This window comes from Panthera uncia, chromosome X, assembly GCF_023721935.1.
Source record: "Panthera uncia isolate 11264 chromosome X, Puncia_PCG_1.0, whole genome shotgun sequence".
Lineage (NCBI taxonomy): Eukaryota > Metazoa > Chordata > Mammalia > Carnivora > Felidae > Panthera > Panthera uncia.
In genome coordinates, this window is record NC_064817.1 from 15131427 (window position 1) to 15155340 (window position 23914).

Here is a 23914-nt window from a genome sequence, read left to right on the forward strand (position 1 = left end):
AAGACTTGAATAGACACTTCTCCAAAGAAGACATCCAGACGGCCAACTGACACATGAAAAAATGCTCAACATTACTCATCATCAGGGAAATACAAATCAAAACCACAATGAGATACCACCTTACACCTGTCAGAATGGCTAACATGAACAACTCAGGCAACAACAGACGTTGGCGAGGATGCGGAGAAAGAGGATCTCTTTTGCATTGTTGGTGGGAATGCAAGCTGGTGCAGCCACTCGGGAAAACAGTGTGGAGGTTCCTCAAAAAACTAAAAATAGAACTACCCTATGACCCAGCAATGGCACTACTAGGCATTTATCCAAGGGATACAGGTGTGCTGTTTCGAAGGGACACATGCACCCCCGTGTTTATAGCAGCACTATCCACAATAGCCTAAGTATGGAAAGAGCCCAAATGTCCATCAATGGATGAATGGATAAAGAAGATGTGGTATATATATACAACAGAGAATTACTCGGCAATCAAAAAGAATGAAATCTTGCCATTTGCAACTACGTGGATGGAACTGAAGGGTATTATGCTAAGTGAAATTAGTCAGTCAGAGAAAGACAAAAATCATATGACTTCACTCATATGAGGACTTTAAGAGACAAAACAGATGAACATAAGGGAAGGGAAACAAAAATAATATAAAAACAGGGAGGGGGACAAAAGAGACTCATAAATATGGAGAACAAACTGAGGGTTGCTGGAGGGGTTGTGGGAGGGGGAAAGGGCTAAATGGGTAAGGGACATTAAGGAATCTAGTCCTGAAATCATTGCTTCACTATAAACTAATTTGGATGTAAATTTTAAAAAATAAAAAATAAAGTTAAATTATAAAAAACAAAAACAAAAAACTTCATCTTCCACATCTGAACTTCCCCTTCTTTGATCTGCCCTCAACCTGTCCTTCAGCACCTTCTCTCCTGACCTGCCCAGAGGAGTGCTGCATGGTCACTTGTATCCGTTCCCTCTTCTCTCGCAGTGTCCCAGGCCTCTGACCTCCTTCTGAGCATTGTGGGGCTGGCATGGAAGCCACTCTGCTGCTCAGTTCCAAGCCTGGGTGGCCTCCCTGACCATTTGTGCCCCTCCTGGACTGCCAGCATTCATGAGAGTAAGGCCCACACAAGGCTGACTGGCCAGCTGGTCCTGGCCTCAGCTGCCACTCCAACCTTTTACCCTCATTTCTCAGATCCTTGTGGAAACAGTCTGAACTTCTACCTTTTCTCAGTCTCAGTCTTCAACATCCTCTTTAGTTGATGGCATCACCAACCACTTTCAGACAAGATTGGGGTTACCTGATCTGGGCTTCCTTATCTTCTCTTCTCTGTGGCACTACTGGTCAGAAAATTTCCCCTTTCTTCCTCTGCTTAGATGTGAAAGACTATAAATGCCACCACTTGTGCTATGAATCCCACGGCCTCCAGCACCTGTGTTCCTCTCACTATCCCCCTCTCTTCCTTTCATCAGCTCACCCTTAAACATGTGCTTTTCCATGGCCGGCAAACACTCAGGTCTTAAGCATCCCAAACAACTCTCCTCCACCCCCTCCCCCCTCCGCTCACAGCCTCCTAACATGCCACTGATGTTCAGAGCCTCTGCCCTCTCACCTCCAAGCTGGCTCATGTCTCCACCCTTCTCCATGGTTTCCCTCTAAAATCTCAGCTCGTCTTTTAACCTTGAGACCAACAGCCTTTCCTCAATCTTAGCATATTGTGCAGGTACAGACAGCATTAAATGTCCCTCCTGCAAGACCTTGCCACAGCCCTGCATGTGTGAGGCTGTGTCGCCCTAGTTCTCCCTTCCTGCCTCGACTGTTGCTGTATCCATCACCACTGTTCTCCAGTCCCAGGCTGTCTGGTACTTTCCTTTCTCTCTACCCACATGGTGCTATGCAAAGCTTCCTATCTGGCAAGAGAGAGGAAAATCAGTTTGGGGTCAAGGGTATTGCTCTTATTTTTACCTACGCCCCAGGTGTTGACTCCATTTCCCATCACGTGGATATTTCACGGGCACTTTAAACTTGATTTATATAAAATCAAATGGATAGGGGTACCTGGGTGGCTAAGCTGGTTAAGCATCTGACTCTTGATTTCAGCTCAGGTCATGATCTCATGGTTCGTGAGATGGAACCTCGAGTCAGGCTCTGTGCTGACAGCATGGAGCCTGCTTGGGATTCTCTCTCTCCCTTGCTCTTGCGTGCATGGGCTCACTCTCTCTCTCTCTCAAAATAAGTAAGTAAACAATAAAAAAACCCCAAATGGATAGTTGTTGTCCTCTAAAACCAATTCCTTCTGTCCTTCATTTATCTTTTATTGGGTGTACCATTCTCCTAAGTCCTTAGAATCAAATGCTAGCATTGACTTTGAATGCACCCGTTTCTGTTGATTTGTGCAAGTCTGCAGACTGTAGCTGGACCACCTGTCTTGAATTCACACTCACTTTTCCAGGTCCATCTTCAACATACTGCATTAGCCCTTGCCTTCTCTTAAGCCGTGCCTGCAATGGCTTCTTAGTTGGGCCTCTTTCTCCTTCTCTGCTTTTCTCATACATTTACTGAGTGGCAGTACCAGTGGTCCAAAGACTGTACCCCAGCCTTTTAAAGGTGCATACTAGGGGGAAGCATGCCTATGAACAGAGAAGGCTATGTTAGTCAGCTGAATGGCTGGGCTCAGGAAGGGTAAAGAGTAGGTGAGTTCAGTTCTCTCCCAGGTGCAGGCCAGAAAGGCTACAGAGAGGGAGCAAGGCTTGACCTAGGTCTGGAGAAAGGAAGATGTGTCTGGTGAGAAGAAGCAGGAGTCCACGTGGAGCAAAGGAAAAGCAGAGATGTAGAGGTGTGGCACCACACGATCGGGGCATGTCAGGGAGCTCTGCAGGCTGGTACCCAGGTTGCTGGAGGCAAAGGGACACGTGGTAGCAGGTCATGGCCATGAAGGGTGGGCACCATCATCCTGATGGGTTTAGATGGCCTATGTGGGCAGGGAAATGCTGGTTTATTAAAGGATGGGAGCAGGACAATGACACTTATTTGAGAAAAGTCACTGGGGACCCAGTGTAGAGAGTGGACAAACTCCTGCTCTGAGCAGACAGGTCAGCTGGGATGCCACAGACAAAGTCCAGATGAGAAACAACAGGGGCCAGAGCTCAGAGGAGAGGAATGGCTGGAAGGAAAGGGAGAGGAGAGAAATGCCAAAGAGGCAGCCCAGAGAGACCTGACAAGTGACCTTCTGACAAGGTCAAAAAACCTGACATTTGAAAACAAGGAGGAAGGGGAGGAAGGAGTTGAGAGCTGGTGCTGAGACTTCTGATTCTGGTGCCTGGAGAAATGGGAGTACAGAGCTTGTGAAAGGAAAAGGAAGTATGGGAAAAAAACAATAACGTCTACTCTGCACACGTTAATGATGAACTTGAGATGCACATGGGACATACTCAAATGAAATCATAAGGCATTTGGGATGTTCTCTAGACCACTGCTATCCAAGAGAACTTTCTGTGATGAGGGAGATGTTCTAGAGATTTGTTATCCAATATGGTAGCTACTAGCCATGTACCTATTGAGCACTTAAAATCTGGCTAGTACACCCAAAGAACTGAATTTTACTTCATTTTAGTGAATTTGCATCTTGCTAGCCACATGGGACTAGAGGCTATGGTAGCGGACAGTACAGGCCTAGCAAGACACTGGGCAATAGGCGCAGATTCAGAGGTCACCACTGTATATGTGTTAGAGCCTCCCTTGTACCAGGAAGTACTGAAGGTTTACAAAACAAGATGAAATTAGCTTCAGAAACAGATGGTAAATGAGGCAAAGGGAAAACGAGGGTAGAAGGGAGATGAGGACACAGTTGGTTTAGCACACCAGATGCTCAACATGAAACTGCTGTGTGAAATGTGAGCCAAGGAAAATGGCTGATCAAGAGGGAGGACCGTTGTTCAGGGAGGGCTTGTCAGGTGAAGCTGGCCAAGGAGCAAGGGCTGGGAGCCCAGGCAACAAGTGAGGGGATAAGGGGCAGACAGAGGAGATGGAGAAGGAGAGGCCAAACAAGCAAGGGCAATCTTGACAAGGTCAAAGTCAACATAGAAATGGATTAGGAGTCTGGCAATTAGGAGGAATGATGAGCATGAGGTCTGAACATGAATTGAGGAAATACAGACAGGAAGTACAATCAGTTCTTTCAGGAGCTGGGCTGTACAGGAAATGTGAGAAAGAGAGGATGATCGCTGGTAAGTAAAGAACTTCATCTTCCTAAGCATACTGCCACAAATACGTTACTTCCTGCTCAGAACCTGCAATCACCAAGGCCTGTCATTTGAGGTCCTGAGATTCATCTTTACCTCCTGTGACCTCTCTTCACACATTTTATGGCCCACTCAAACCAGCCCAAAGACACCACTCAACAGAAAGATCTGTCACTGTTGACCAAAAGGCTGGAGGTGGGAAAATCATCAGAAGTACAGAATCTGAAGAAAAGACAAATTAAGACCCCACCCTTAAGAAAAATCAGCAAACCTGTATTTAAAGATCACAAAAGATTTGCCAAGGTCACTTAAGGATGAAGGCTATTCTATTATTTATCACTCTGAATTGAGTACCAGTCTTGAAGTGGTGCAGCATGGCTTGCTTCCTGTAAAGTTAATTCTCTAAATCACACTGGACTGTACTCTGTGATTATCCTGAAAGCTTCCTTATCAATTTAATGATAAAATCTACCTTGTCTTCCAACATGCATTTTTCTCTGAACACAAAGATCAGAAAACGCAGAACTGTCTGTACTCTGACCAAGTGCCCTGGTACTAACAATGCAGTGGTTCTCACACTTTGGTGAGCTACTGAAACAGGATGGGGCCTAGGACTGTGTGTTTCCATTGCCTTCCCTGTACAGTTTTGATACCCCCCCCAAATTTAGGAACCACTGCCATGATGTCTTCTGTCATGCTCCAGGATCGGAGTCCCTGTACTTTGTTGCTTGTGGATAATGATGTCAGCTTCCACCCCATCTAGTGGCCTCTGCTCCAACCCTCCTCCTTCTCACCTGGGGGTGCAAGTTAGGATAGTTTAAGGAAAGGAAAAAAACATGATTTGGAAAGCAGAGTCAAGATCTCTCCATCTGGAACCTTCTGTCTTGAAGGAGAACCTCATTTCATGAACTAAGTCCAAACTCCCTTGATAGTTCTATGAGGTCTGGCTGGTTCTAGAGTCCAAGAGGAGAATGGGAAGCCATTGGTAACATTTAGATCCGGGAGCTAGGCAGGAGTTTCCAGGTAGTCTTAAAAGAGCAAAGTTCCATCAATGTTAATTACATCTAGTAGAAGAAGCAGTCTCCTGAATACCTGCCACGCAGACCTATTTTCTGTTAATCTTTTGTCAATACCCAAACTCTAGAAACAAAGGTAAGTTGCTCTTTCTACCACAGCCTTTTTTTTTTTTTATTTGAGAGAGAGGAAGAGAGCCTGAGAGAGTGTGTGTGCATGAGCAGGGGAGAGGGACAGAGGGAGAGGGAGAATCCCAAGCAGGCTCCATGCTCAGCGTCGACACAGGGCTCGAGCCCATGACTCTGGGATCACGACCTGAGGTGAAATCAAGAGTCAGATGCTCAACCAACTGAGCCACCTAGGTGCTCTTCTACCCACAGCCTTTTACAGAAGATAGCAATGAAACTCTGAACAGCCCCATACCTGTCCTGTTCTTCCTTCTCCAGCCGTTCCTGCTCCTCCTGCTCTTTCTGTAGCCGGGCTTGTCGTCTCTTTTCAGCCAGGATCTTTGCAGCCTCTCCTGCATCAGTGGTGCCTGCCGTGGGCTTCCCTGAGGCTGCATCGGAGGAAAAGATCATGGGAAATGAAACAGTGATTGCACTCACATGAGTAAGCTGCCACTTGGAAACAAAAAATCCAACCCAATGGGTCATGGGGAATGCTGCCAGGACAAGCACAATCAGCCACTGACAAGTTGCAATGGGCCGGCTATGACCCTGAATGCATCTCCCAGTGGAGGGTAGTGGAAAGGTGAGGAGGAGAGACATGGTGGCTGGCACAACCCACAGGAGCCACCACAGCAGTGCCACTCTGAGTGAACTCACTGCATCTAGCACAGAAGCTTGAAGGACTGAAGGAAGACCTTCTCTGTGGGAAGTGCAGATGCTAGCTGGATGCAGCTCAACACCCCCATGAGCTTCCAAAGCCATGACCAGTGTCAGTCCCTCCTCCAGGGGACCCGTAGGAGACCGAGGGGAAGGACTCAAGGGCAATGTGCAAGCCCGAGGAAAGAGCATGAGGTCATGAAGTTGTCCCAGGGAAACATCTCCTTCCCTCCCTCCTTCCCTCAAACATGAGATTCCCATGTGGATCCGGGCAGAGAGAGAACTAGCTTGGAAAAGCCAAGCTGCGGGCAGCATCAACAAGAAGGACCTACCTCCACTGCCCTCGGTCTTCCCTCCTGTGGCCAAATGCTTCTCCGTGACATGCTTGTCCACCACGTGCTTTTCTGGGGCTTCTTCCCCATGCAGGCCAGCTGCCTGCTGGGCCAGGGCACCCTCCCTTTCTTTATTGCTCTTCTCTTTCTCTGCTTTCCTCTTGGGTGTTTCCTGGCTGGGAAAGGTGGGAGAGCGGTACTTCACAGGAGACCCTGGGTATGGTGGCTTCACATTCTTTGGAGACTGTGGATATGCTTTTGAAGTTGTCCTGGAAAACCAAAAACATGCCCAGACGATGACTACTGGGCCTGACCAGAGAACCCTCTCTCTGTTCATAAGATGCTTGGTTCCAAAAAGCTGAACACTTTCATCCTTCAAGAAGAACAAATGGAAGGCTTAGCACACACTCAAAAGTCCTCAAAGTACCAACACACTGTAACAGGAACATATGGAATCTACAAGGTATCCCTGGTGGAAGGGACATGATTTTAGGAAGCCCAGCTGGTAATGCCATGTCATGACCTCATTTAAGTCTGACTGACAATGTAAGGATAAAATGTGAGGCATTGTCCTACCACTTTTCAGTTGAATACTAGGGTTGGATCTGGCTTCAGCATATGGCAATGGATGAGCTGGCTCTTTTTTTTTTAATTGTGGCAAAAAACATGTAACAAAATTTACCATCTTAGCCATTTTTAAGTGTACAGCTCAGTGTCATTAAATACACTCACAAAGTGATGCAACTATCACCACCAGCCATCCCCAAAACTGCATACCCATTAAACACTAACTCCCTATGCCTGCGTCCCTCAGCCTCTAGTAACCACCCTTCTGTTTTCTGTCCGTAGGACTCTTACTATTCCAGATACCTCACAGAAGTGGGATGATATAGTATATGTATCCTTTTGTGTTTGGCTTATTTCACTCAACATAATGTCTTCAAAGTCCCCAGGTTCTTTTTATAAAAAAAACTCACCCATCGCTTCTCGGCCTTTTGGCTAAGATCAAGTGTATAAAAAAAAAATTCACCTTTACTGAAATATGATTGATATCCAGTTCCTTTTTAAATGCTGAGGAACAAACTCAGACAAAAGGTGGGGAGAGGAGGTGTCTTTCTTTTGAGGTTATCAAGGTTTAAAAGAATCTCTCCTGTTATTGGAAAGATGTGAACGCTGAGGACAAGCCTATTGTTACTCAGGGAAATAACACTTTGTTAAAATGCAGGAGCCTATGGGGAAGCCTGGGTGGCTCAGTCGGTTAAGTGTCCGACTTCAGCTCAGGTCATGATCTTGTGGTTCATGAGTTCAAGCCCCGCACTGGGCTCTGTGCTCACAGCTCGGACCCTGGAGCCTGCTTCAGATTCTGTGTCTCCCTCTCTCTCTTCCCCTCCCCTCCTCTTGCTTTGGTCTCTCTCTCTCTCTCAAAAATAAATAAACATTAAAAAAACATTTTAAAAAATGCAGGAGCCTATCTTATGTCTGTTGAAGGAGCTTTGGAAGCTACGTTTACCCAGATGTTTGCTCAAGGAGGTAGCATTTGCAGAGTTCCTTTAGGAAGAACATACAGTAATCTGTATATAAATTATAAATTGTCATTCTTGATCCTGTAGCAGATTGAACCATATAAAACTGCCAATATTCAAGTGTTTTTGATCTATGAAAACAGCAAGAAAAACAGCCATTCAACATAATATTAAAGGCCCATTTATTACCACAGGCTTAAAGAGTTACCTGATCAGATCCTGGTGGTAAGGGAAAACTATGATTAAATCAACACTGTACTTGGTCTTGAGCTGAAAAATCCTCAAGTGGTATGCGGATCAGGTAAGATACAGGCCAGTTTTCCAATGATGCTCTCATGCTAAAATGCCAACTCTGAGTGCCCAGGAAAACATCTTCTCTTAGTAAAAGCCAGACTGAAGGCCACACAATATTGTGATCACCTGACCTGATTAATACAACTTGAACCTGATTTGAAATTTTTTAAAATTTAAATTCTGGTTAACATACAGTGTAGTATTGGTTTCAGGAGTAGAACCCAGTGATTCATCACTTACATATTATACCCAGTGCTCATTCCAACAAGTGCCCTCCTTAATGCCCATCACCCATTTTGCTAAAAAAAATAAAAATAAAAATAAAAATGTCATGGTCATGGAGAAGAAAGGCTGAAGAGCTGTTCAAAGTTAAAGGAGACTAAGGAGACAAAACAACTAAATGCAGTGTGGGAGCCAGTGTTGGATCCCGGACTGGGGAAAAAGTGTTATAAGCGATCTCGCTGGGACAACTAGCAAAAGCTGCATATAGACCATAAATTAAGTAACAATAACATGTCAAAATTAAATTTTCTGATTTTTATAATTGTACTGTGGTTACACAAAAGAACCTCTTCATTCCTGGGGGTAAAGGGTCATGATGTCTTCAACTTACTCTCAAATGTTCTGGGGGAAAAAAATCAGTGTGTGTGTGTGTGTGTGTGTGTGTGTGTCTATAGAGAGTGAACGTGAGTGAGTTGGGGGATGGGAATGATAAAGCAAATATGGCTAAACATTAATAGGATTAAAAACATACAGGAATTCTCTGTTCTAGTCTTGTAATTCTTCTGTAGGGCTGAGAGGATTTAAAAATAAAAAGGTGGGGCACCTGGGTGGCTCAGTCAGTTGAGCATCTGACTCTTGGTTTGGGTTCAGGTCATGATTTTACAGTTCATAAGTTTTGAGCCCTGCACCGGGCTCTGCACTGGCAGCACAGAGCCTGATTGGGATTCCCTCTCCCTCTTTCTCTGCCCTTCTCCTGCTTGCTTTCTCTCAAAATAAAAAAAAAACAACAACACATTTTTTAAAATAAAAAATAAATAAGCTTTTAAAAATTGATCTAAACTCAAATTATCCTCTAGTAAAACTGAAAAAGTACAGGATTATAGACTGGGTAAATGTATAAGTATGGCTATGAGGAAGGAGCATAAGTTAACATTTGTGATTATCCTTTTCAAGAAAATTTGCAGATAAGAATGTAAAAACTTATTTGAGAACAATGGTGGTGGCAAAAACAACTGGTAAACTGTCAAGGCAGGAGCCCTGATCCACAGTAGACACTCATCTGTAGGCAGGAGTAACCACGCCATGTATGCAGATGTATACAATGATGCCCAGTAATGACTGATTAAACATCTTCAACCATTGAAGGAATAGGAATCTTCCATGAGCCCATGATTCTGAGTGGGAGGTACTTATTTGGGGCCATGCCGACAACCTGGTCTTAATTTTTCACTCATGTGGACACACAGAATCTACTTTGTTTCTCAAAATCCATGATAAAGTGAAGTTAACCTAGGTTCCTGATACAAAATTGATCTCAGGCATGAGATCTCAAAGTGATTATCTTTGGCAGACTGTATTTTCTCAAGACGGTCACAAAAATATCTCTCCCAACTCAACATGATCTTTGGAGTTTCTTCCCCCATCCCACTGATTCTAGGTTGGCCTGAGTGCTGTGACCAATAAAACAGAGCAGAGAAGGAATGCTGTGCCAATTCAGGGCCCAGTACTTAAATGGCCTGACAGCTTTCACTTCCTGTCCTTGGGAGACACTCACTCTTGGGAACACTCCCTCCCTCTTGGAACTCAGCTGCATGCTGTGAGATGCCTAAGTCATACAGAGAGGCTATGTGTAGGCACTCTTTTCTGGTTGTCAGCCCCCACTGAGCTCTAGCCAATAGCCAGCATCAACTGCCAGTCAGGTGAATGGGCTATCTCAGACCTCCAGCTCAGTCAAGCCCTAGGTAACTGCAGCCCCAGGTGACAATGAATCTATGATGGAAGACCACAGGTGAAAACCACCAGGTGAAGCCAAGTCAACCTACAGAAAAAACACACAAAAGACCCCAAGAGAGACCCTCTGGTAAGCCCAAGTCACAGAGCTATGAGAATTAATAACAAATGGTTGTTTTATGCTACTAAATTTCGGGGGTTGGGTTGCTACATCAGCAATAGATAACTGAAACATTCCTCAGTGTAATGACCAAGGTGACTCAGAACATATTTCTAACAACCTGAAACCATTAGAGAACATTTCACACTGAAGAATTTGTGAGTACAGGCGGTGCCAACACTCAGAGGCAGGGACGGGCTGGGTGAACGCACTTGGCCACACTTGATTTCCTCTCTCTAGGTTACAAGAAGGAAGCTATGCTCCATCCACATCTTTGAGAGTGTTGCTGAAGCTAGTTTTCTAAAACCCATACAAGTACCCAACAATGCAAACAATGGAAATAAACTTGAGCGCTTAAAAGAGCAATGCCATTAATATGCACAGCCACGGAACAGTGGCTTAATTTATCTGAGATCCTGGAGTAGAACAATGTCCTGTCAGAGGCATTTATCACATGACCTGTCTGAGTTTCTGGATGGGGGTTCAAAGGAACTAACTAAACCACCATTCAAAGCCACATTGCTTCCAGTATTCTTTAAAGATCACACACACTTGGTCTGCACAGAGAGAAGGAAGGTTGAAAATGCCACTCGGACTGGGATTTATTTTGTGTGTGACATCATTTTAAGAATCAAGCATTTCTTTTTCAATATCGAGCGTACAAAAAATATTTATAAAATCTGAAGGTATGAAGAATGAGATAACAAATACCCATACACCTAACAACTAGTTCCAAAGAATGACACTGTAAATATGCTAGAATTTCCCGTGTGCCCTTTCTTGACCCCCTCCCTCACACCCCACTCAGAGGCCATCATTACTTTGCATTTTATATCTGCCATTTTCTTACTTTTTCTAAAAATCATTTTAGCACATTTATATCCATGAAAACAAGCTGGCTAGTTTTGCACATGTGGGACCTCAATATAAATGTCATACTGCTGACATTCTTCTACAATTCCTTTTGCTGCTCAACACTATGTTCCTGAGATCTATCCATTGGTTGTGGGCAACTAGGATCCATTCTTTTCCACTGTTGTGGAGTCTGGCTGGATTTTCAAGAACTTATTTACAGTCTACCTGACTTCCCACATTTCTCAGACCTAGTCCATACCCAGTGTGGTTCAGCCATTAATTTTCACCTGGGGAGAAATTATCTCCTTGAGCGTCTTAAAAACCAAGAAATTTTTGCTTCTCCTTAGACCTCTCAACTTGGTAATTCTGATTTAGAGGTACTGGAGCAAACTCCTGTCCCCAGGGAACTTCCTTTTTTTTTAAATTAACTTGTTTTATTTCTTATTTTTTTAAATTGACATCCAAGTTAGTTAGCATATAGTGCAACAATGATTTCAGGAGTAGATTCCTTAGTGCCCCTTACCCATTTATCCAATCCCCCCTCCCATGACCCCTCTAGCAACCCTCAGTTTGCTATGGAGACATATTTATGAGTCTCTTCTGTTGTGTCCCCCTCCCTGTTTTTATATTATTTTTGTTTCCCTTCCCTTATGTTCATCTGTTTTGTCTCTTAAAGTCTCATATGAGTGAAGTCATATGATTTTTGTCTTTCTCTGACTAATTTCACTTAGCATAATACCCTCCAGTTCCATCCACGTAGTTGCAAATGGCAAGATTTCATTCTTTTTGATTGCTGAGAAATACTCCATTATATATATATATATATATATATATATATATATATATATATATATATATATATAACTGGAGTTGGTGGGCGGGGCCGCAGTCCAACCTGATGTCTGCCCCCAGCCCACCGCTGGGGCCACAGTCGGACTGGTGTGTGCCTTCTCTTCCCCTCTCCTAGGGGGGGAATATACACACCACATCTTCTTTATCCATTCATCCATCAATGGACATTTAGGCTTTTTCTATAATTTGGCTATTGTTGAAAGTGCTGCTGGGGAGGGGAGGGGAGGGAAGATGGCGGCGTAGGAGGACGCTGGGCTCACCGCGCGTCCTGCTGATCACTTAGATTCCACCTACACCTGCCTAAATAACCCAGAAAACCGCCAGAGGATTAGCAGAACGGAGTCTCCGGAGCCAAGCGCAGACGAGAGGCCCACGGAAGAGGGTAGGAAGGGCGGCGAGGCCCACGGAAGAGAGGCCCACGGAAGAGGGTAGGAAGGGCGGCGAGGCCCACGGAAGAGGGTAGGAAGGGCGGCGAGGCGGTGCGCGCTCCACGGACTGGCGGGAGGGAGCCGGGGCGGAGGGGCGGCTCGCCGGCCAAGCGGAGCCCCCGAGTCTGGCTGGCAAAAGCGGAGGGGCCGGACGGACTGTGTTCCGACAGCAAGCGCGACTTAGCGTCTGGGAGGTCATAAGTTAACAGCTCTGCTCAGAAAGCGGGAAGGCTGGAGGACAAAGGGAGGGAGAGCTGCTGAGCCCCCGGACGGCAGAGCTCAGCTTGGCGGGGAACAAAGGCGCCAGCGCCATCTCCCCCGCCCATCCCCCAGCCAAAATCCCAAAGGGAACCGGTTCCTGCCAGGGAACTTGCTCGCTCCTCGCAAACACCCAACTCTGTGCTTCTGCGGAGCCAAACCTCCGGCAGCGGATCTGACTCCCTCCCGCTGCCACAGGGCCCCTCCTGAAGTGGATCACCTAAGCAGAAGCGAGCTAAGCCTGCCCCTCCACCCCCCGTGCACCTTGCCTACCCACCCCAGCTAATACGCCAGATCCCCAGCACCACAAGCCTGGCAGGGTGCAAGTAGCCCAGACGGGCCATGCCACCCCACAGTGAATCCCGCCCCTAGGAGAGGGGAAGAGAAGGCACACACCAGTCTGACTGTGGCCCCAGCGGTGGGCTGGGGGCAGACATCAGGTTGGACTGCGGCCCCGCCCACCAACTCCAGTTATACACCACAGCACAGGGGAAGTGCCCTGCAGGTCCTCACCACTCCTGGGACTATCCAAAATGACCAAACGGAAGAATTCCCCTCAGAAGAATCTCCAGGAAATAACAACAGCTAATGAACTGATCAAAAAGGATTTAAATAATATAACAGAAAGTGAATTTAGAATAATAGTCATAAAATTAATCGCTGGGCTTGAAAACAGTATACAGGACAGCAGAGAATCTCTTGCCACAGAGATCAAGGGACTAAGGAACAGTCACGTGGAACTGAAAACCACTTTAAACGAAATGCAAAACAAAATGGAAACGACAACGGCTCGGATTGAAGAGGCAGAAGAGAGAATAGGTGAACTAGAAGATAAAGTTATGGAAAAAGAGGAAGCTGAGAGAAAGAGAGATAAAAAAATCCAGGAGTATGAGGGGAAAATTAGAGAACTAAGTGATACACTAAAAAGAAATAATATACGCATAATTGGTATCCCAGAGGAGGAAGAGAGAGGGAAAGGTGCTGAAGGGGTACTTGAAGAAATTATAGCCGAGAACTTCCCTGAACTGGGGAAGGAAAAAGGCATTGAAATCCAAGAGGCACAGAGAACTCCCTTCAGAGGTAACTTGAATCGATCTTCTGCACGACATATCATAGTGAAACTGGCAAAATACAAGGATAAAGAGAAAATTCTGAAAGCAGCAAGGGATAAACGTGCCCTCACATATAAAGGGAGACCTATAAGACTCGTGACTGATCTCTCTTTTGAAACTTGGCAGGCCAGAAAGGCTTGGCACGAGATCTTCAGTGTGCTAAACAGAAAAAATACGCAGCCGAGAATCCTTTATCCAGCAAGTCTGTCATTTAGAATAGAAGGAGAGATAAAGGTCTTCCCAAACAAACAAAAACTGAAGGAATTTGTCACCACGAAACCAGCCCTACAAGAGATCCTAAGGGGGATCCTGTGAGACAAAGTACCAGAGACATCACTACAAGCATAAAACATACAGACATCACAATGACTCTAAACCCGTATCTTTCTATAATAACACTGAATGTAAATGGATTAAATGCGCCAACCAAAAGACATAGGGTATCAGAATGGATAAAAAAACAAGACCCATCTATTTGCTGTCTACAAGAGACTCATTTTAGATCTGAGGACACCTTTAGATTGAGAGTGAGGGGATGGAGAACTATTTATCATGCTACTGGAAGCCAAAAGAAAGCTGGAGTAGCCATACTTATATCAGACAAACTAGACTTTAAATTAAAGGCTGTAACAAGAGATGAAGAGGGGCATTATATAATAATTACAGGGTCTATCCATCAGGAAGAGCTAACAATTATAAACGTCTATGCGCCAAATACCCGAGCCCCCAAATATATAAAACAATTACTCATAAACATAAGCAACCTTATTGATAAGAATGTGGTCATTGCAGGGGACTTTAACACCCCACTTACAGAAATGGATAGATCATCTAGACACACGGTCAATAAAGAAACAAGGGCCCTGAATGATACATTGGATCAGATGGACTTGACAGATATATTTAGAACTCTGCATCCCAAAGCAACAGAATATACTTTCTTCTCGAGTGCACATGGAACATTCTCCAAGATAGATCATATACTGGGTCACAAAACAGCCCTTCATAAGTTTACAAGAATTGAAATTATACCATGCATACTTTCAGACCACAATGCTATGAAGCTTGAAATCAACCACAGGAAAAAGTCTGGAAAACCTCCAAAAGCATGGAGGTTAAAGAACACCCTACTAACGAATGAGTGGGTCAACCAGGCAATTAGAGAAGAAATTAAAAAATATATGGAAACAAACGAAAATGAAAATACAACAATCCAAGTGCTTTGGGATGCAGCGAAGGCAGTCCTGAGAGGAAAATACATTGCCATCCAGGCCTATCTCAAGAAACAAGAAAAATCCCAAATACAAAATCTAACAGCACACCTAAAGGAAATAGAAGCAGAACAGCAAAGGCAGCCTAAACCCAGCAGAAGAAGAGAAATAATAAAGATCAGAGCAGAAATAAACAATATAGAATCTAAAAAAACGGTAGAGCAGATCAACGAAACCAAGAGTTGGTTTTTTGAAAAAATAAACAAAATTGACAAACCTCTAGCCAGGCTTCTCAAAAAGAAAAGGGAGAGGACCCAAATAGATAAAATCATGAATGAAAATGGAATGATTACAACCAATCCCTCAGAGATACAAACAATTATATGCCAACAAATTGGACAACCTGGAAGAAATGGACAAATTCCTAAACACCCACACTCTTCCAAAACTCAATCAGGAGGAAATAGAAAGCTTGAACAGACCCATAACCAGCGAAGAAATTGAATCGGTTATCAAAAATCTCCCAACAAATAAGAGTCCAGGACCAGATGGCTTCCCAGGGGAGTTCTACCAGACGTTTAAAGCAGAGATAATACCTATCCTTCTCAAGCTATTCCAAGAAATAGAAAGGGAAGGAAAACTTCCAGACTCATTCTATGAAGCCAGTATTACTTTGATTCCTAAACCAGACAGAGACCCAGTAAAAAAAGAGAACTACAGGCCAATATCCCTGATGAATATGGATGCAAAAATTCTCAATAAGATACTAGCAAATCGAATTCAACAGCATATAAAAAGAATTCTTCACCATGATCAAGTGGGATTCATTCCTGGGATACAGGGCTGGTTCAACATTCGCAAATCAATCAACGTGATACATCACATTAACAAAAAAAAAGAGAAGAACCATATGATCCTGTCAATCGATGCAGAAAAGGCCTTTGACAAAATCCAGCACCCTTTCTTAATAAAAACCCTTGAGAAAGTCGGGATAGAAGGAACATACTTAAACATCATAAAAGCCATTTATGAAAAGCCCACAGCTAACATCATCCTCAACGGGGAAAAACTGAGAGCTTTTTCCCTGAGATCAGGAACACGACAGGGATGCCCACTCTCACCGCTGTTGTTTAACATAGTGCTGGAAGTTCTAGCATCAGCAATCAGACAACAAAAGGAAATCAAAGGCATCAAAATTGGCAAAGATGAAGTCAAGCTTTCGCTTTTTGCAGATGACATGATATTATACATGGAAAATCCGATAGACTCCACCAAGAGTCTGCTAGAACTGATACATGAATTCAGCAAAGTTGCAGGATACAAAATCAACGTACAGAAATCAGTTGCATTCTTATACACTAACAATGAAGCAACAGAAAGACAAATAAAGAAACTGATCCCATTCACAATTGCACCAAGAAGCATAAAATACCTAGGAATAAATCTAACCAAAGATGTAAAAGATCTGTATGCTGAAAACTATAGAAAGCTTATGAAGGTAATTGAAGAAGATATAAAGAAATGGAAAGACATTCCCTGCTCATGGATTGGAAGAATAAATATTGTCAAAATGTCAATACTACCCAAAGCTATCTACACATTCAATGCAATCCCAATCAAAATTGCACCAGCATTCTTCTCGAAACTAGAACAAGCAATCCTAAAATTCATATGGAACCACAAAAGGTCCCGAATAGCCGAAGTAATTTTGAAGAAGACGACCAAAGCAGGAGGCATCACAATCCCAGACTTTAGCCTCTACTACAAAGCTGTCATCATCAAGACAGCATGGTATTGGCATAAAAACAGACACATAGACCAATGGAATAGAATAGAAACCCCAGAACTAGACCCATAAACGTATGGCCAACTCATCTTTGACAAAGCAGGAAAGAACATCCAATGGAAAAAAGACAGTCTCTTTAACAAATGGTGCTGGGAGAACTGGACAGCAACATGCAGAAGGTTGAAACTAGACCACTTTCTCACACCATTCACAAAAATAAACTCAAAATGGATAAAGGACCTGAATGTGAGACAGGAAACTATCAAAACCTTAGAAGAGAAAGCAGGAAAAGACCTCTCTGACCTCAGCCGTAGCAATCTCTTACTCGGCACATCCCCAAAGGCAAGGGAATTAAAAGCAAAAGTGAATTACTGGGACCTTATGAAGATAAAAAGCTTCTGCACAGCAAAGGAAACAACCAACAAAACTAAAAGGCAACCAACGGAATGGGAAAAGATATTTGCAAATGACATATCGGACAAAGGGCTAGTATCCAAAATCTATAAAGAGCTCACCAAACTCCACACCTGAAAAACAAATAACCCAGTGAAGAAATGGGCAGAAAACATGAATAGACACTTCTCTAAAGAAGACATCCGGATGGCCAACAGGCACATGAAAAGATGTTCAACGTCGCTCCTTATCAGGGAAATACAAATCAAAACCACACTCAGATATCACCTCACGCCAGTCAGAGTGGCCAAAATGAACAAATCAGGAGACTATAGATGCTGGAGAGATGTGGAGAAACGGGAACCCTCTTGCACTGTTGGTAGGAATGCAAATTGGTGCAGCCGCTCTGGAAAGCAGTGTGGAAGTTCCTCAGAAAATTAAAAATAGACCTACCCTATGACCCAGCAATAGCACTGCTAGGAATTTACCCAAGGGATACAGGAGTACTGATGCATAGGGGGCACTTGTACCCCAATGTTTATAGCAGCACTCTCAACAATAGCCAAATTATGGAAAGAGCCGAAATGTCCATCAACTGATGAATGGATAAAGAAATTGTGGTTTATATACACAATGGAGTACTACAGGGCAATGAGAAAGAATGAAATATGGCCCTTTGTAGCAACGTGGATGGAACTGGAGAGTGTGATGCTAAGTGAAATAAGCCATACAGAGAAAGACAGATACCATATGGTTTCACTCTCATGTGGATCCTGAGAAACTTAACAGAAACCCATGGGGGAGGGGAAGGAAAAAAAAAAAAAGAGGTTAGAGTGGGAGAGAGCCAAAGCATAAGAGACTGTTAAAAACTGAGAACAAACTGAGGGTTGATGGGGGGTGGGAGGGAGGGCAGGGTGGGTGATGGGTATTGAGGAGGGCACCTTTTGGGATGAGCACTGGGTGTTGTATGGAAACCAATTTGACAGTAAATTTCATATATTAAAAAAATAAATTAATTAATTAAAAAAAAAAAAGAAAGTGCTGCTATAAACATTGTGGTGCATGTGCCCCTTTAAGACAGCATTCCTGTATCCCTTGGATAAATACCTAGTAGTGCAATTGCTGGGTCGTAGGGTAGTTCTTTTTTTAATTTTTTGAGGAACATCCATACTTTTTTCCAGAGTGGCTGCACCAGCTTGCATTCCCACCCCAGGGAACTTCTTAAGGAGCTAATGATTCAGGTAGTTTTGACAGTACACAAGAAGTCCAGCTGTGTTAAAGTTTACTATTTTTCCTGCTTGCACTAACTAGAGATGACATGTACAGGGCTCTGGAAAACAAGGTCATTCTATTACTTCTTCTTTGCTGAAGCAGCAGGAATATGCTGCAATACAGTATAGAAGCAGGTATCCCTCATCCTTTATAAGTTCCCCAGATGAAATACATAGCCCAGAGAGGAGAACGTTTAAGGGAATGATTAGTGAGAGAAAAAAACTCATGATTGGCCCAGAAGAAAAGGGGAGAGAAAGGGCCTGAGTCCTTGGGCAAGAACAGTCCTAGCAACACCCATACCCACCAGCCAATCTGCTCTCACCCTCCAGACTCTAGTGCCCTTCTAGCTTCCATCGCACGGACACATCCTGAGCACCTACACTGCAACAATAAATCCCATTGGGCCTCACCCTCGTGGCAGTCTAGCAGGAGATGATACAGTGCAAGAAGGCCTGCTCCCTTACTTCATGCAGGGCTCTGTTCAAATGTCACCTTCTCAGAGAAGTCTTCCCTGACCACCATATCCAGCCAGCTACTACTCCCCTCTACCACTCTATCATCTGACCTGGTTTTATTTTTCTTCGTGGAACTTCTCACCACCTGATGTATTTGCCTTTCACTGTTAGGTAAGCTTCACAAGGGCTGAGAACACTGGACAGAGAGGACACACTCTGTAGGTATATGATGAAGGAAGGAAGGAATAATAGGGGTATGTACATGAGGCTCTGTGAGCACGGAGAAAGGGGTAAATTCAGCTTTGGCTGGTTCTGGAAAGGATGACAGCCGAGCTGAGTTCTGAGGGATGAGCAGTTTAAGTTGGACAAGTCTCTGTCCAGACTAGGCCTGCAAGTGTCCTCACCTGCACCCCCAACTCTCCCCCACCTCACTTGCAGCCTGTTCTAGTGGAGACTTTTCTCACTTATTTGGAGGTTCTCCAAAACATATGGCACAGGGACTTGCATTCATTCATTCCACAGATATTTATAAAGCACCGACTAGGTACCCATTGCTGTTCTACATAGAGGGGAAGTTTTTAACATTTCTTTAAATTGAACTGCATTTAAAAAAAGTCTGGGATTTTAAATTTTTTTTTTCAACTTTTTAAATTTATTTTTGGGACAGAGAGAGACAGAGCATGAACGGGGGAGGGGCAGAGAGAGAGGGAGACACAGAATCGGAAACAGGCTCCAGGCTCCGAGCCATCAGCCCAGAGCCTGACGCGGGGCTTGAACTCACGGACCGCGAGATCGTGACCTGGCTGAAGTCGGACGCTTAACCGACTGCGCCACCCAGGCGCCCCAAAAGTCTGGGATTTTAAGTCTCTTTGGTCAAAGTGAGCTTTTCATAAAATTCAGATGATATGTCCTCTAAAATATAAAATAGTTCCATACACACACACACACACGCATATATAACAGAATACTATTCAGCCATTAAAAAAATGGAATCTTTCCATTTGCAACAACATGGATAGACCTTGAGGTTATTATGCTAAGTGAAATAAATCAGACAAACACTGTACTATCTCACTTGCATGTGGAATCTAAAAAATAACCAAACCAAACAAAACCAAGCTCACAGATCCAGAAAACAGACTGGTGGTTGCCAGAGGGGAGAGGAGGGTGGGGGAGTGGATGAAATAGGTGAAGGGGGTCAAAAGGCACTAACTACCAGTTATAAAATCACTAAGCCATGGGAACGCAATGTACAGGAGGGTGACTACAGTTAATACTGTATATTCAAATAGTGCATATTTGAGAGTTGCTAAGAGAATAAATCTTAAAAGCCCTCGCAAAAAAAAAAGAAAAAACATTTATATTTATGTATGGTGATGGATGATAACTAGACTTATGGTCATCACTTCATAATGTATACAAGTATCAAATCATTATTTCGTCCACCTGAACAAATATAATGTTATCTATCAATTATATCTCAATTAAAAAATATAAAATAGTTCCTGAAACACACAATCAAGATTTTCAACATCAAAGAGAGCACAGAGCCCACTGGTAACTTGCTTCCAAAAACTGAATTCTCATCTCTACAGAGGGCAACAATCCCCTTAGTTTACTTTAGTGAAATTTACAATGATGATGATGATGAAACTTGCCAGCTACTCTCCATGCAGGGACCACGATTCAATATCCAGGAAAGACAGGGGTGTAATCTGGAAAAACCCCCATACGAACAGGCTTTTCTCTCTGTTAATGTCCCACACTAACACCGGAGTAGTGACATGTGAATGGGGTTTGCAAGAGAGTAATATCACAACCAAAAACAGGCAATAGGAGCACAGAAAGAATGCAATGGACTTAAAACAAAACAAAAACTTGATACTATTAACTCAGCAATACCTTATGTAAGGATTTTAATTATAGAAGAAAGATATATCAATAACAGTCTATAAAAACCATAGTGTTCTCTGAACAAAATAATAATAATAGAGAAAGAGTCTCTGTTAGAAAGCAACAAATTAGAAATACGAACTGATGTAACTCTGAAATATTTTAAACAAATTCCCAAACATTCATTAAATTTGTTTTATCCTATGTTCTTTGAAAAAAATTGATGTACTAAACAAGTGTCACATGATTCTCTCTATATAAAGCGTTTCCCATTTTCCCAAATTAAAATTAAAATCATAGTTCTCTTTCTTTCTCAGTAAGTACAACTGAAGATGTTTCCATTCTACTGGACTGAGTTATTTCCTGAGTCATTCTTGTTGGTTACTGTAAGAAAAGTATTTTAATGACTTAAGAGAGTGGTTACAGTGTGAATTTGTTTTTCAGTTACACAGTTTCATTGGTGAGCTCATCTAATTCTTAACAAAAAAAATACATAATGGCTTCATTTAAAAAAAAACAACAAACAACATACTGCTGATGGTGGCTGACAAGTTATTATTGCCTCTCTGTTGAAGACACAGATGAGGGAAGGAAGAGAGTGAGTGTACAAACACATGAAGTTGAGCACCCAAGCACAATGTAATCACTCTAGATGCAGGTGTAAGAGAGTGTCAGAAAAGCAGAATGGAACTGATGGACCAAAGGAGAAAATTCTGAATGATTCATCTCAGTAAATCAGAATCTTGTACTTAGCAGGCAACAAAGCCCTGAAGAGCCCATCATTTATCCCAAAGATACACAGACAGTAAATGATATAACTCAAGGTCCAGCATTCCTCCTGCTTGCCTCTTGGACTGGCCACGACTCACGTGGCAGCAGGAAGCACATGCTGCACCGTACAGAGCCCCACCAAACTGCCTTAATGGTCTGACTGTGGCAAAGCAGAAAGATGCTTACTTGGATGTCACTGGAGAGGATGACCGCTTAGAAATGCTTCCTGGAAACTCACATCTTCTCAGAGGAGACCCGAGGCCCACGCTGGGAACAGAAGCTGTTGTTCGAGGGCCTCTCTTCATCTTCTCTGTCTGAAGGGCACACAGAATAGGTCAGCCATGGCCCATAACTGGCAATACTTCTACAATTTCTATAAACACCTCAGATAAAAGTGATGCATAGCTTTCTTTCAGAAAGATCTATATGAAGCTACAGTGCTTCCCACAATGGGCATATCTGCAGGGAAGCACCATGAGATCATCATAGTGAGGTCATCCAATAAAAAAAAAAAAACCACTTCTGCCCCAAAATGCAAAGACTTTCTATTCTTTCTTCTCTTGCAAAAAGCTGACAACATAACCATGCGATGATTCTGGACATATAGAAACTGGATTACTTGGGGAGGCTGCATGGCTCAGTCAGCTAAGCATCCGAGTCTTCAGCTCGGCTCAGGTCATGATCTCACAGTCCGTGGGATAGAGCCCTAAGTCGGGCTCTGCACTGACAGCTTAAGATTCTCTTTCCCTCTCTCTCTGCCCCTCCCCCACCTCAAAATAAAGAAATAAACCAAAAAAAAAAAAAAGAAACTCGATCACTCATCATCAGGAAAATGCAAATCAAAACCGTCATGAGCTATCACCTCATACCCATCAGAATGGCTAAAATCAAAAACAAAAGAAACAACAGGTGTTCGCAAGGATGTGGAGAAAAAGGAATCCTCATGTGCTGTTGGCAGGAATGCAAACTGGTGCAGCCACTATGGAAAACAGTATGGAGGTTCCTCAAAAAATTAAAAATCCAGTAATTCCTCTAATGAGTATTTACCTAAAGAATACGAAAACACTAACTCAAAAAATATATATATGTACCAGGGGTGCCTGGGTGGCTCAGTCATTTAAGTGTCCAACTTTGGCTCAGGTCACATCTTGCAGTTCGTGAGCTTGAGCCCTACGTTGGGGTCCGTGCTTTCAGTGCAGAGCCTGCTTGAGATTCTCTTTCTCTCTTTCTCCTGCTCTCTCTCCCTCCCTGCCCTTCCCCCACTTGCAAACACTCATCCTGTCTCAAAATAAATAAACTTAAAAAAAAAAGATATATGCACCCCTAGGTTTATTGCAGTTTTACAACAGCTAAATTACAGAAGCAGCCCAAATGCCCACAGATAGATGGAGTATGTGGCATAAATGTCCAAAAAAAAAAAAAAGAAAGAAAGAATATGTGGCATATATATACAATGGAGTATTAGCCATAAAAGAGAATGAAATCTTGCCATATGCAACAACATGGACCGATCTAGAGGGTATTTTGCTAAGTGAAATAAGTCAGTCAGAGAAAGACAAATACTCATACGTGGAATTTAAGAAAGAAAACAAATGAAGAAAGAAAAAAAGAGATAAACCAAAAAACAGACTCTCAAATACAGAGAACAAACTAGTGGTTGCTGGAGAGGGGAGGAGATAGGCCAAAGAGGTGAAGGGGAGTAAGAGTATACTTACTGTGATGAGCACTGAGTAAGGTAGAGAACTGTAGAGTCATTATATTACACACGTTAAACTAATATAACACTATATGTCTGGACTGGAATTTAAAACATTTTTAAAAGAAAAAAACTGGGAAGAGTACAAAAATATATAATCACTCAAAAAAACTACAGGTGGAAATAAATGTGGTTTTTAACACTCAGGACAGTGAGCTGTGGACTCTTAACAGTGTACCTGGTGTAACAGCGACTGCAACCCCATAGACTTGTCCCTCTATGTCTTCTCCATGGTCTCTGGTCAGCAAGAGGCAGTAGGCACGGCCTCCGTGCCTGGCATGCAGTGGGGGCTCCACAAGGGTGGTTCCCCTCTCTCCCCATTGCACTTCTCCACAACAAATCCTCATTTGGCCCTCCCGCTCCCACACACGTTAACCCCCTTCCACAGTAATTGACTTTTTAGTAAAACCCAAGGGTCTAACACACTTACTTCTCATGTAAGAACCTCAGGGTCACAGTGGATTTTAAAAATACAAATGGTGGGGCGCCAGGGTGGCTCATTTGGTTGAGCATCCAACTCTTGATGTCG

General features: G+C 43.3%; 1 protein-coding gene across 1 annotated transcript in view; it reads right to left on the bottom strand.

Annotated features, from left to right (window-relative positions):
* MAP7D2 (MAP7 domain containing 2) overlaps positions 1-23914 on the bottom strand; it is a 113292-nt gene that overhangs the window by 15427 nt on the left and 73951 nt on the right. Inside the window, exons 9-11 of the mRNA XM_049643566.1 lie at positions 21816-21943; positions 6414-6682; positions 5681-5813 (exon numbers count right to left, since the gene is read on the bottom strand). Coding sequence (XP_049499523.1) covers positions 5681-5813; positions 6414-6682; positions 21816-21943 — 530 coding nt within the window. The remainder of the gene's footprint in view (positions 1-5680; positions 5814-6413; positions 6683-21815; positions 21944-23914) is intronic.